Source organism: Camelus dromedarius, chromosome 11, assembly GCF_036321535.1.
Source record: "Camelus dromedarius isolate mCamDro1 chromosome 11, mCamDro1.pat, whole genome shotgun sequence".
Lineage (NCBI taxonomy): Eukaryota > Metazoa > Chordata > Mammalia > Artiodactyla > Camelidae > Camelus > Camelus dromedarius.
The window spans coordinates 59,375,541-59,390,474 of NC_087446.1; the positions used below are offsets into that span (position 1 = coordinate 59,375,541).

The following is a 14,934-nucleotide window of genomic DNA, read 5'->3' on the forward strand; positions in this document are numbered from 1 at the left end:
GCCAATTTGAAGGTCTTTGAAAAGTGTTTACACAGTTGTTGTAAATTCTCTTTCCCAGCCTCTCCCAACCCCAGATGCTGCCTGATGCCACCCTGATGGCCTCCTTCCTGCTTCTCCCTGCACAGGTACACACTGGCAGCTCAGGACCTGGTGATGCGTGCCCGGGGTGTCCTGAAGGACAGAGGATGGCGGATATCCAATGACCGACTGGGCTCAGGAGACGACATTTCTGTATATGTCATTCCTTTAATACACGGAAACAGACTGTCATGAAAACAGCCCAGGATTTTTTGGGAGGACAGAAGGGAAGAAAGAGGGGCTGCCTCTTGGCAGGGTGGGGCTGGGAAGTGCTCCAGCCGAGTTCCAGGTGATGCCACCTCTTCCCAGCCCAGGTGGGGAGCTTGCTGCTCAGAGGCCTCTGGCTGTGCTACAGGAGGACCCTTGGGTTTCAGTTTCCTCTTTAGTAACAGGTCTCGATACTCAACAAGAACAAAACATAAAGGCTGCTACTGAGTGTTGTGTTTGTTGGTTCCTTTCATGGGCCTCCTAGGTGGCCACTGCCCATCTGGGGGCACATACATCATATTTATTTTATCCAGAGGCAGAAGACTCTTCAGCCTGCCAAGCTGCCAGCTTTATGGGTTAAAAGTGCCACGTTGGAAAGCTGGGGTCCTGCTGCAGAATATGTACGTGCCCACCCTCTAGTAAGCCTGAGCTTTACTTCAGGAAACACTGTGTGTGTGTGTGTGTGTGTGTGTGTGTGTGTGTCTGTGTGTGTGTCTGTGTGTGTGTGTGTCTGTGTGTCTGTGTCTGTCTGTCTGTCTCACTCTCTCTTCTTTTTTGGTGATGGTAGGGTGCGGCAGGGACCTCTTTCTTTTTTGATATTCCCTGAATCTTAATTGTTTCCCTTCCATAGAACAGCCTGGGGCTTTCCAAGCCCTTGGCGAGGAATTTATGTGTCCTAGTCCAGCCAAGACTGTCCCCATAGCCTACACCAGCCAGGCAGCCATCTGGAGCGGTGCCTGGGCTGATGGAGTTCAGCCTTTGCTATGTAACAGTTTATTCCTGAGTTGCGTTTTCTCACCAAATCAGTGTGTTTTCATGGAAATATAGGTGTTTCTTTGGGTCAGCAGTGCCTCTGTTGTCTTCAAGGGTCCCCCCCGGTGTGGCTTGCAGTTTCTCTGAGAGTCTGGGCTTTTATTTCTGGAATGGCTGGCTCTCCCGCACGTGCTGTGCTGGGACACACACAAAGCAGTGTTGAATCGAGCCGTTTAGGAAGCTCCTCATAGCATTCGGTTCACCATACCTCATTTGAGGACCATTCCTCCACTGGGATCCATGGGCTGTGACTGTCCCCAGGCCCACTCCTAGTAACGTGTGAGTATCAGAGCTCTGTCAGGGAGCAGCAGGCTTAGCCCCCCCACCAATATCTGGGCAAGGCCCCCCACTCCGAATGGCCATTTGATAAAAATGATTTTGAATTGGCTGACTGGTCATTCTCATGCAGTGCACCCTGTTCCTCCTCCAGGGAATCATGTCCCAGTGGCCCAAGCACTGTGACCCTGATGATTCCCACTGTCGCCCCACTTCTGAGTGTTCCGCACAAGAGCAGGATCAGCAGCAGAAGCAGTGGACAGATCAGGTCTACCTGCTGCTTCTCTGTCAGGAGGAATCGCAAAACTGATCTTCAGAAATCACTTCTCTCTTAGGCAGACCACTTCTCAGCACTGGGGGTCCTTGGAGAGCAGTGTCCAATGACCGCGTCTCCTTCCGGCAGCCCTCCTCTGGTATCATCACTATTTTGACCACTTTTTGTAATAAAAGCATTCTTCCCACCCAATAAAGAAAAAGGTCATTGCTGTGATCCTCCCCCCCCTCCCCCAAAGGCTAGAGAGCCAGTTCCAGTTCTCCTGTTTGTGTGAATCCCTTCCCCAGGCGGGAGGATAAGGCACCTTTCCTCTGGGCGAGGTAATCACTTGTATTTGCGTTCTGGAATGTAGCTGTTTTTTAGGGATGGCCTGGAGCCTTCCTGGATTCACCTCACAGTGTGGAAACCAAGCCTGGTCTGGCAGGTGAAGAATGGTGGGCATTTACCCCCCAAGTGTTTGCCAAAATGCTGCCTGGGAAGAACTGGACGGCTCCCTAGTCAGGGGTCACCTTCATCTGACAGCTCCCCTCCCCCTTCAGTATCTCGTAGCTACCGGCAACATCTCTGTGGGGAGGGGTCTATGGTAAACCATTTGCTTCTCTGGCAGAATGTGATGCTCTGGGGACACATGCAGGTATCCTACAGCAGTGTGGTCCACTTCCTGTTCCTGCGCTGTTCGACTCTCAAAATCAGGTACAAATGCAGAAACTTGGGGAAGTTTTCCGTGGAGGCCTCTGAGCTGCCTTCCCTGGGAAGCTGTCCTCACAAGCACCTCTTCCCCCACGTCCCCACGGCCTTTTGTTTCTTTTCCCTCCTGGGCTCTTCTCCGGACCCTACCTTGAGCCTCTCTCTTTTTACTCAAGGCTCAGGAGCCAGTTTGGATGTGCGTTTCATGTACATGTCATGACAGCCCTCCACTCGAATTCTTTAGTTCATTTCCTGCCAAGGCACGTCTCAGGAAAACCTCTGGAACCCCCTTATTATCCTACAGTCTTGAGCATTTAGTTCCACTGGATTTAGTTAGGCATCTAGGGATTCTTTTCATGAGCCCATTGGGTGGAAATACCTTAGCAGCAAGCTGAAGCCATGTTTCTGTCTGGGGGGTGGGAGGGAAACCACAAATAAGGCGAGTAAATCATGTGGGGAAAAAATGATTTGTTCCTGCCTGTGGCTGATCTGCACGGCACGGATACTGCTCTGCGAACTGAGCCTCCCTGCTTCTGGCCTTACTTTCCACCCGGGCCCCATGTCGTCCCATCCCAGAGCAGTGACTGTCTCTACATAACAGTCAGCCCTTGGAGCATTTTTTGTAAGGTCAAAAGGCAACACACTTACACGTGGTTCTGATATCTCATGTGTCTGACTTACAGCCAAATCTGCTTGCCCTGGCAGCCTCAGAGGAAGTCTTCTCTAATAAAAAGCTTCCGAATTCCTAGCCAAGTCTTTATGGCCGTCTGAGTGGGACGTGTGGCCCCTTTAAAGAAAGGCTCTCTCAGTTCTAAATCCCTCTGTTGGGCTGGGCCCTGGTCTTCAGAATATCTGGTGACACTCTCTTTCCCTAAAGAGAGCAAACTCACACTCCATCCACACGGAGGCATTTTGCCGGGTGATAAACCAAGCCTTTGCTCTCCTCACACCTGAAATCAGAGCAGCGGTTCTGTTGTGGTTGCGCCTCCCTACCTGCTGCTCTCAGGGAGGGAACAGAGAAGTGAAAATCAGGCTAGGCCAGGTACTCAGCTGTCTAACAGGACAGAGCCCCCAAAGTGGGAGTTCGTTGTTTCCCACAGTATGCAGCTTTGGGGAATCTGGGGTGTTTAGTGCTTTAATCCCTAACAGTTTACCTCCATGGGGCTGTGTGAAGTCAGCTGTGCTCGTTCTTTTTACTCTTCTAAGTATTCACTGACTCTTTGGAAAGAACCACAGCTGTCAGTGGACACTGGTGGGCAGGGATGGGTCCCAGTGTCCACATTTGGCCATTCGGACAGAGTTTTCAGTTTACCAAGAGCACTAACGTGGAAATACTTGGAAAAAAATCTCCCACATCTTTAAAACTCCGGTCTAACCCCCTTCCTCATCTGCTCGTCAGCTTTATCTACAAGGCCACGAGTGGTCAGTGATTTTTCTTCTTACCACAGTCTGAGGCTCTTCTTACCTTTCCTTAAGTGACCCAACAGCTCCACTGTTTTCAGAGGGAACATGTTAAGCTTTTATGAGATTCTATTTTCGGTAAGTTCACGCTACTAGGACACTTGGAGAAAGCAGTGAGCGTCGTTGTCTATGCAAAAAACCACCAGGCTGACCCCAAGTTAGCAGATCTAAGAAAAGAGTGGAACAGTGTCCAGCTGCCAGACAGAATTTTACATCAGGAACTTGGGTTTTTGAGGACTTAAAATTGCAGAGACGTGTCATGGTCTGCAAACCATAGCCCCCCACCGAGTGTACTGTGTGGGTGACGTGGCTTATGTGTGTACACTGGAGGTTTTCAAAGGACACTACATGAGCAGCCAGCCCCACCTGCCTCTTCTGTAAGCACTGTGATGGCTCTTTGTCAGATCTGAGTGCCAGTCCAGGGAGCGCTGCTCTTTCTAATCTATGGTGTGATTTGTGTAAATAGTTTTAATTTTTCCTCTGTGTCTTAGACGAAGTTTTGTTTATGTAGCGATGAGGTAGACAGTGACCAAATGAGGCTGTAAACGTGCTGTTTTCTACTGTGATGTACTTGAAGGAGAATCTCGTGTCCTCCACTTTCCAATCTTCCATTGAATTTTGTGTTTGTTTGGGGAGTCTTGAAGTGGCTCTTTTACTCCTATTTTGCCTCTATTTTCTTTGTTTCTTCTGGAAACCCAGGGAAGCCCACAGTGGAGATCATCTGCAAGGAATGTATCATGGTCTGGGTTTCCAAAAAAACAAAAAAAAACAAAAAAAACCCAACCCTACGTACAGTGAATCAGTGAATGAGAGGAATCTGCCTGAAAATGGTTTCAGAACCATGTACCTTTATGCTTTGTGATTGTGAAACCCTAACTTTTGTAACCCAAAAATGAATACTGTTTAGTAAAGGGGACCTATTTTGTGTGTTTTGAAACTTAGGTGCAATGTTCCCTGGAAAAAGCTAAGGAAATGCATATGCTCAACGCCATTTTAAAATAAAATATTATATATCTGTATATAGGACGTCTTTAGCAAAACTTTTTGTGTCTTTTCTTTTAATTCACTAACAAGTTTCTTCATATCAGGTAATGGAATGAGATGAGTGTCATGGCCTCATGGGGGAGTCATCAACTGAACAGACTCAAAAGGAAGTCAGAAGGGAGCGGATGCCAACACCGTAAACCCTCACAGGAACCAGCAGTAAAGGCCGCACTTTGCACCAGTGCCTCTAGCCCTACCGTGGATATCACTCCCAAGAATTAGTTCCAACAGGTATTCTTTATAATTTTTTTTTTCAATTGAGGTATAACTGACATACAACATCATGTTAGTTTCAGGTATACACCATAATGATTTGACATTTGTACATACTGTGAAATGATCACCACATTAAGTTTAGAAAACATCCATCACCATACATAGTTATGAACTTCTTACTCTTATGATAAGAACTTTTAAAATTTACTCTCTTAGCAACATTAAAATACGCACTCAGCATTATCGGTCACCCTGCTACACGTTACATCCCCAGGACTTCCTTACAATTGGAAGTCTGGGCCCATTTCATCAACTCCCCGCCCTCTGCCTCTAGCAACCACCCATCTGTTCTCTGTATTTATGAAATAGTTTTGGGTTTTTTTTAATTAACTTTTTTTCAGATTCCACATGTAAGTGATACCATGTTTGTCTTTCTCTTATTTCATAAAACATAGCATCACAACTTGGCATAGTGCCCTCAAGGTCCATCCATGTTGTCACAAATGGCAAGATTTCATTCGGCTGAATGATGTGAATACACATCACAGCCTCTTTATCTGTTCATCCTCTGATGGACATTTAGGTTGTTTCCGTATCTTGACTACCGTAAATAATACTGCAATGAATACGAGGGTGCATATAACTTTTTAGTGTTTTTATTTTCTTTGGAGAAATACCCAGAAGTGGAGTTGCTGGATCATATGGTAGTCCTATTTAATTTTTTGAGGAACCTGCAGACTGTTTTGCATAGTGGCTGCACTAAATTATATCCCCACCAACACTGCAGAAGGGGCTCCTTTTTCTCCACATCCTTGCCAACACTTGTCATTTCTTGTCTTTTTCATAATAGCCCTTCTGAGGGGTATGAGGTGGTATCTTTTGGTTCTGGTTTGCATTTCCCTGATGACTGGTTATGTTGAGCATCTTTTCATGTACCTGTTGGCCACCTGTATGTCTTCTTCGGAAAAATGTCTATTCAGATCCTCTGCCCATTTTTTAATTGGATTTTTTGAGTTGTATGAGCTCTTTATGTATTTTGGCTGTTAACCACTTATCTGCAAATCATATGCATGTGTTTGATTTGCAAATATTTTCTCCCGTTCACTAGGTTGCTTTTTCATTTTGCTGATGGTTTCCTTTGCTGTGCAGAAACTTCCTAGTTTGATGTAGTCCCTCTTGTTTATTTTTGTCTTTGGTATCCAATTGAAAAAAATCTTTGCTAAGATCAATGTCAAGGAGCTTACCACCTACATTTTCTTCTAGGATTCTTATGGTTTTAGGTCTTACACTCAAGTCTTTAATTGTAAGTCCAGTCCAGTTTAATTCTTCTGCATCTGACTGTCCAGTCTTCAGAGCACCACTTATTAAAGAGAGTGTCCTCTCCCCATGGTATATTTTGGCTCCTTTGTTGTCATGACAACAGTTAATTTATTACTAGGTGCAAGAGTTTATGTCTGAGCGCTTTGTTCTGCTGCACTGATCTGTGTGTCTGTTTTCATGCCAATACCAAGCTGTCTTGATTACTATAGCTTTGTAATAGAGTTTGAAATCAGGGAACATGATGCTTTCAGCTTTGTTCTTCCCGCTCAATATTGCTTTAGATATGCAGCAGTTTTGTGGTTCCATACAAATTTTAGGATTTGTTTTATTTCTGTGAAAAGTGTCATTGAAATTTTGATAGAGAGTGCATTGAATCTGTAGCTTGCTTTAGGTAGTATGGACATTCTAATACTACTAATTCTTCTAATCCGTAAGCACAGTCTGTCTTTCCATTTATTTGTGTCCTTAGTGTCTTTCATCAGTGTCTTAGTTTTCAGTGCACAGGTCTTTCACCTGCTTGGTTAAATTTACTCCTAGAAATTTTATTATTTTTGATGCAACTGTAAATGGGGTTGTTTCCTTAATTTCTCCTTCTGATAGCTTGTTATTAATGCATAGAAATGCAGCAGACTTCAGTATACTAATTTTGTATCGTGCAACTTTACTGAATTCATTTATTAGTTCTAACAGTGTTTTAGTGAGGGCTTTAGGGTTTGTGGGGGGGGGGGTTATACTATCATATCATTTACAGAGAGTGACAGCTTTACTTCTTCCTTTCCCATTTGGATGCCTTCTATTTCTTCCTCTTGCCCAACTGCTCTGGCCGTGACTGCCAACACTATGTTGAGTAGGAGTGGTGAGAGTGAGCAGCCTCATGTTGTTCCCGGTCTCAGAGGAAAAGCTTTCAGCTTTTCACCATTGAGTATGAGGTTAGTTACGGCTTGTTATATAAGGCCTTTATTACGTTGAGGTAGGTCCCTTTAACCACTTTACTGAGAATTTTTATCCTAAATGAATGTTGGAATTTTGTTAAATGTTTTTTCTGTATCTACTGAGATGATCATATAATTTTTACCTTTCATCTTGTAACTGTGATTTATCACATTGTTTGATGGATGTTGAAACATCCTTGCATCCCTGGAAGAAATGCAACTTGATCATGATGTATGACCCTCTTAATGTAGTGTTAGATGCGGTTTGCTAGTATTTTATTGAGGATTTTTTTTTTATCTTTGTCTATCAGGGATAGTCATATATGTGTGTTAGTGATATATATGGCCTGTAACTTTCTTTTCTTGTAATACCCTAGTCTGGTTTTGGTATCAGGGTAATTCTGGCCTCATAAAATGAGTTTGGAAGTGTTTCTTCCTCTTTTTTTTAAGAGTTTGAGAAGGATGAGTATTCATCTTTGAAAGTTGGTTAGAATTCACCAGTGAAGCCATCCAGTCCTGGACTTCCGTGTTTTGGGTGGGTTTTTACCAATTCAGTCTCCTTACTAGGTAGGAATTGGTCTCATCGTATTTCCTATTTCCTCATGATTCAGTCTTCAAAGGCTGTGTTTCTAGGAATTTTATCCATTTCCTCTAGGTTGTCCAATTTGTTGGCCTGTAATTGTTCCTGGTAGTTTCATGATCCTTTGTATTTTTGTGGCAGTGGCAGTAATGTCTCCTTTTTCATTTCTTTCAGCTCTCTCTTTCTCTCAGTGAATCTCACTAAACGTTTGTCAGTTTTGTCTGTCTTTCAGAGAACCAGCTCTTGGTTTCATTAATCTTTTCCACTTCTCATAGTCTATTGATTTCTGCTCTGATCTTAGTTATTTCCTTCTTTCTACTAACTTTGGGCTTTGTTCTTTTCTAATTCCTTGAGATATAAAGTTCCTTGGGGTACAAAGTTAGGCTGAGATGTTCTTGTTTCGTGAGGTGTGCATTTATCACTATGCTTTTGCTGCATCCAACAGGTCTTGGTATGTTGTATTTCTATTTTCATTTGTCTCAAGGTGTTTTTGATTTCTTCATCAACCCATTGATTTTTTTCAGTATGTTGTTTAACTGCCACATATTTGTGAATTTTCCAACTTTCTTGTAATTGATTGTTACTTTCATAGCATTGTTGTCAGAAAATACGCCTGATAGGATCTAAATCTTCTTGAGTTTAAGACTTCTTTTGTGGCCTAACACATGATCTATCCTCAAGAATGTTCCATGCACACCTGAAAAGAATGTATGTTCTGTTGCCTTTGGATGGGATGTTTTGTATATGTCTGGTAAGTCCCTCTGGTTCATGTGTCATTAAGGCCAGTGTTTCTTTATTGACCTATATCGGAGTCATCTATCCATTGATGTAAGTGGGGTATTAAAGTCCCCTACTACTATTGTATTGCTGTCTATTTCTCCCCGTAGGTATGTTAGTATTTGCTTTGCATATTTAGGTACTTGTATACTGGGTGCGTAAATGTTTACAAATGTTCTATCTTCTTGTTGAATTAACCCCTTTATCCCAAGAGGTATTCTTAAGTGAGAGGGGTAGTGACTAATATTCTAGGTGAAGACAGTAAGACTCAAGACCCTCCTTAGTTGCTTAAGCATTTTAAGTAATTACAAAGTACTAGTAAAATGTACCATCTTACAGAGAAAAGTGACCTTAGCATTTTTTTTAAGTCTTATCCCACCTGTTAATTCTGCTTAGTTCCAGAGTCCAGTAAGTTAAAGTAATGTAGAATATATCAACAAAATGTTAAAAAATAATCGAAGTATTGATTCACAAAAGAAAGCTAAAAGTAGACTAAAGCGTATCTGAAGCTTAGTTCAGAAGAGCAGACTAGACAGAACACATTCATATTAGAATGATTTTATTGTGACATCTCTCCAGCTCTTTTCACCTTCTCTTTCCCCCTAACGCTGATGACGCCTCCTCCTCCCCCACTCAATGGTGGAAACTCTTGAGAAGAGTCTTTGGATTAGATACCTTTAGACTGAGACACTTTTTCCCTGTGGAAGGTGGAGGAGTCATCTAGCATTCTCTGAGTACTGCTTAGCATTTTGGATTACCGCTCGAGAGCTGTGGGAGAATGTCTCCAAAGATGGCTGCCAACTACGCCTTCTATGTCTGAAAGTGCTCCTTTTCTCACCAAGAGGTGGTATTTGTTTCTCCATCCCTTGAATTGGTCTGGCCTGTGACTGTGTTAATTAACAGAAGGCAGGGATGACATTCTGCGAATTTCAAGCCTGGGTCTCTAGAGGTCTGTAGCACCTGCTTTCACTCTTGGAATCCAGCCACCCTGAAAATGTCAGACTAGATTCTGGTTGATGAGGCTACCAGGGAGAGAACCTAAGTGCCTGGGAATTGGGAGTGAGGCCATCTTTGATCTTCAAACCCCTCGAGACTCTAGGTGATACCCTAAGAAGAAAGAGGCCCAGCCAGCTCTCAGCTGTTCAAGCCATTCCAGTTGAGGTCACAGAGCAGAGAGGAACCATCTACATTAAGTCCCGCCTGAATTCCTGACCCACAGAAACACAAGCAAATCAAATGGATTTGGTTTTGAGCCACAAAGATTTTTAATACAGCAATAGATAACTAAAACAAGATACAAACAACCTGGGTCTGGGGGATTTAGGTAAAGTGGTTAAAAATATAAATTAAAAAAAAGAAGAAAATGGCATTAACAAAGTACATTTATGGGGGGAAGGTATAGCTCAAGTGGTTGAGGGCATGCTTAGCATGCACGAGATCATGGGCTCAACCCCTAGTACCTCCTCTAAAAATAAATTAAAAAAATAATAAACCTAATTACCTCCCGCCTCTGCCCAAAAAAAAAAAAAAAAAAAGGAAAGTACATTTTTAACTTGGAGAATAATCCTCCTTTTGGAATCTGGTAGAATGAATGAAATGGGAAAACCAACTTACAGCAATAAGGCAGAGGCGCTGATGGCTGTGATGGTATCTTAGCAAGAGTTCTCCTCCATGCTTGTGCTGTTGCTTCTTGCAGCTTATAATGATCATTAGTAAGCCAGGAAAATTATGACTGGTGCTACGAGCCTAGAAGGGGAAAATAAAGGTCTTTGACCCCTCACTTATAAGACCATCCCATGTACCATGTCTGACCCTTGGGAGAGTCAGGTGGTCTTTGGCTCCCAAGACTGTTGCTTGAGAATGTTAGCTTACATCAGAGGGAGAACACAATTTTTAAACTGTGAGTATGAGAAGTTTTAAAATTCTCATCTTCATTTAAAAATCCCCATCTACAAAATACTTCAGATTTGTTGCCATCCCAGTTTTTTTTTTCTTTCAATTAAATGACAGGCCAAAAAGCACATTATATATCCCAGCAATGAGTCTGCCTTTTTAATTGCTTTTCTGTCACTATGCTCAAGAAGAATGCTGCTGAGTATCTCTCTCTCTACATTTTTGGTCTCATGTCTCTGTTCTGATGAGGTTTGCCGACCAGCTAACCTCCTTTGCTTTACTGATTCCACTTAGGCCGCCTGCAAGAGATTCAGATTGTGACTGAGCACATGATGGAGGCAGGGTGCACCTTGACTGCCCTGCAAGGACTGGGTCTGATCAGTTTGCTGGTCCAAGGGGACCAAGGACAGGTCTTTGGAAGGTCTGAATGCAGACCTGGAGGATAGCTGAGAGTGATAAATGATGGGTTAACATCCTCCTTAGAAATTAAAAAGAAAAAATTCTAGCTGCTTTGAGTTGGTGGCAGAGATAGGTGCCGTGTCCTCTGAAAGGGGCATACAAATATGAGCTTTCTCTTTTACCCTCTTTTTAAATTTTAATTTACAAATCTAGTCACAAAAAAAGTAAAAGCAGACAAGCCCCTTCAGAAGGCACTGTTGTGAGGCGGGCGTGGGGAAATTGTTGACACAAGGATGGGGGAAAAGTGAAGTCACAGCAGGAAGACGCCCCAAAGCGAGTCGTTTCACGTGCTTTAAGCACTACTAGTGTATTAGTAACCAGTCAGCTCTGATTAAAGAACTGTGGAACCTGAAAATAGCAGTCTGAAGAGTTCTGAATTAGACATCACCTCCCTTTTGAGTTTGGTCAGTGAGGAAAAAAGTTGGGAGGACATTCTGGAGAACTGTGAAATTTCTACTCTCACTGTCCTAGGTGAAAAAATGAAATTTCTGATTCCTAGAAACTCTGAGATTAAGTCAGGGGACATGTGGCCAGTCTACCAATTGCATTATGGAACCTGAAGGAAAATTAACAGTTCAGTTGTTTTCACACTTAGGAAAAACTTAAGTGTTATCCTTATTAGTATATGCCTTAAAATACAATGCAAATAGACTCAAATGTACACCATAGCATCATCTACAGACACCTAGGAATTGCTTCAAACATTAAGTAGGGGGAAGGAACTGACAGCATACAGACAAAAACAAGACTGGCCATGTTGAAGAAAGTTAATGCATATTTGGAATTAAAAGGATGACTGTTTTTTTCAATGTCTTTCCTGGAATATTACCTACCAGGTCCACCCAAGGATTATTTAATTCTTAGGTTAGGGTTCAGCAAACCTTGTCCGTAAAGAGCCAGGCAGTAAATATTTTCGAGGCCATTTCGACTCTGTCACTCAAATCTGCTCTGTTGAACACCAGTAGTTGTGGACAATCTGAGCTAGGATCTGTTCTAAAATGGTAAAAAGTCAAGCTTAATACCTTGATCAGACGAATTAACTCATGAAAATATGGCCTGATCTTGCCTCTCTGGTGTGAAATGAATGAAAAAAATCAGACATATTAATATACACTAATGACTTATCATTAAGAAAAAACAGATCAGTAATCATTTACCTTGTTTTGAGTTACAAACAGAATAATTTATAAATGTCAGGTTTTTATTGCTAAGATAGTCTTTTAGTTCAGCTTTTAGCCACGATGGTGGTGGATGCACCAGGGCTGCGATACCGTGTTTTCTCAGTACTAAGACACCATCAGTTACATTCTGCCACCAACTCAAAGCAGTTAATTTTTTTTTTTTTTTAATTTCAAGGAGGATGTTTACCTATCATTTACCACACTCCAGCCATGATGCAAAGAAAAACATACCTGTTTTTATAAGTATTAAGTATTATATGTTTATTAGGCCTTTTGCTGAGTACTTGAGATCTGAGTTCTTTTATCCCCTTCTCAGGTATCATATTTTATAGATGAGGAAATAATTTCATTCCATTGTGATCAGAGGGCCTACTTATAAAGAGAATATAGTTAGATAATATTTTTAAATTCATTCTGGCAGTCTCCACCTTTTGATAGAAATGGGTAGTCTGTATACATTTAATGTAACTATTGATAATGTAGGACTTAAGTTTGCCCTTTTATTATTTGTTTTCTGTGTGTCTTACGTCTTTTTTGTTTCCCTATCCTTCCATTACTGTCTTCTTTTAATTTCTAGTACTCCATTTTAACTCCTTTGTTTCTTTACTATATTTTTTAAGTTATTTTCTTAGTGGTTTCCCTTGAGATTACAATTATCATCTTAACTTAAAGCAATCTAGTATGTATTAATACAAAATTAATTTCAGTAGTATAAAAAACTTTGCTTCAATAAATACTTCCATTCATTTCCTCTTTGTGCTATTATTTATCATAAAAATTACATCTCTATACAATATAAGCCTCTCAAAAGTTTAGTAATCATTGTTTTATGCAGTTGTCTTATAAATTATATGGAATGAAAAGGTTATAAGCAAAAGTACATCTATACAGTCTTTTATAATTCTCATATATATTCTTTATTTCTTCCTATGGATTCAAGTTACTATCTAGTAGCCTTTCATTTTAGTCTGAAGGATTCCTTTTAGTATTTCTTGTAAAACGTGTCTGCTTGGGACAGAGTCTCTTAGTTTATCTGGGAATGTCTTAATATCTCCTTCATTTTCTGAAGAACAGTTTTGCTGGATATTGAATTCTTATCTGACAGGTTTGTTGTTTTTTGTTTTGTTTTTTCCCTTTCCACACTTTAAATACATCATCCCACCACCTTCTAGCTTCCATGGTTTCTTCTGGGATACTACTCTTACCTTGTATGTGAGGAGTTAATTTTTTTCTCTTGATGCTTTTTAGAGATTGACTGTGATGTGTCTGGTTGTGATCTCTTTGAGTTTATCTTACTTGGAGTTCATTGAGCCCTTGGATATGTAGCTTAATGTTTTCCATCAGATGTGGAACACATCTTCAGTGCTGTGGAAAGCAATTTACAATTCTACCTTAGCCTTTACTTCCCGCTTTTGCAGAGACTCAAGGTCAGCCAGGTCCTTCCTGGGCACGCACACTGTCCTGCACACGTGCACAGACCTCTAGGTCTTCGGCGATGTGCTGTAGCTTTTCAAAGCCCTCTATGGACATTTTCACCAGTTTTTCCCTTTTTCAGTTTTTTGGTCAGCTTCTCAACTGGTATGACTGCCTTAGACAGCTCTGATGTTAAACATTTGTTGCTGATTGTTTTTGACTAACACCTTGGGGATAGAGTTGTTCACACAGAGCTGGTCAAGTTAAAACAAGCCCTGAGAATGGGGCCTTTCCAGAGAGTGAGAGTCAAACAGTGACAGTTCTCTGGTGCTGGGGCTTTTTGGGGAGCCACAGATCCATTCTGCCCTCTTCCCTGGCTGCTTGTCTGCTGGATCTCAGAGATACTTTAGTTTCGAGGCTGTTGGTATTCAAGGCTACCACATTATCTGGAGAAAGCATAAGGAAATTGGTCTCCTTAAAATGCCACTTTGTTCCTGCCAAGATTCAGCTGTTTTTCATGAATAAACACTCCTTGGATTGTTGTAATCCTTTGCTTAATTTCTAGAGTTCTTAAAAAGGTGATTTTTGGCAATTTTTCAGGGGGTTTTATTCTGCCATTCCAGAAGCACTTCTGCAGATGAAGAAGTAAAGTTTCCAGCAGGTTAAGCAGTTGTCCAAAGACCCAGAGCCAAGCAGCACCAAAGCCAGAATTTTAAATCCAAAGTTCTCTCCTACACTCAACTGCCTCCCTGTACGACAGTTTTCTGAATGTCTCATCAGAGAATAAGCAGTAGTTACAAGACCTCCATCGCATACATGTTCACTTAGACAGCATCTTTAACAAAGCCCTTCACATCAGTCTCCATCCCTGAACCTTGAACTTTGTACTAATTAGGCAGTATCATCTGACCCACCAACACCATCTTCAGTAAAATGCATTTCTTCCACAGGCATTTTATTTCCCTCTCGCTCTAGTTTTGACTCTGACTCAGCTGGAGCTCTATGCCAGCATCTCCTTAGCCCTTATTATGAACGTTGATGTTGGCAAGGCTTATTTTCAGGATGAAATTGAGTACCAGAGTCAAATATAAGGCCCTTACCCAAGCAGAAAGAATGGTGTGCTAGCCCAGGGGTATTAGCCCCGATAACCTGAACTTCCCATAAATTTTTCAGTAACAAATAAGCAGCAGGTAAGCTTTAGCTCTCCATACCTGCCAATTAGTAGCCGAAGACCAAGAGATACCGAGGGTCTGGAAGAACTGAACAAAATTATGTTCAAGTTCCTCTTGAACTAGAAGTGTGCTTAAAATATGTCCTACATTC

General features: G+C 41.8%; 1 protein-coding gene and 1 long non-coding RNA gene across 2 annotated transcripts in view; one reads left to right on the plus strand and one right to left on the minus strand.

Moving 5' to 3' along the window:
- PPM1H (protein phosphatase, Mg2+/Mn2+ dependent 1H) overlaps positions 1 to 4,815 on the plus strand; it is a 227,627-nt gene extending 222,812 nt beyond the window's left edge. Inside the window, exon 10 of the mRNA XM_031462356.2 lies at positions 126 to 4,815. Within this exon, the coding sequence (XP_031318216.2) occupies positions 126 to 273 (148 nt within the window). The 3' untranslated portion in view covers positions 274 to 4,815. The remainder of the gene's footprint in view (positions 1 to 125) is intronic.
- The window catches only part of LOC116156315 (uncharacterized), a 68,614-nt gene that overhangs the window by 22,019 nt on the left and 31,661 nt on the right, over positions 1 to 14,934 (minus strand). The gene's annotated exons all lie outside the window — the stretch shown is intronic.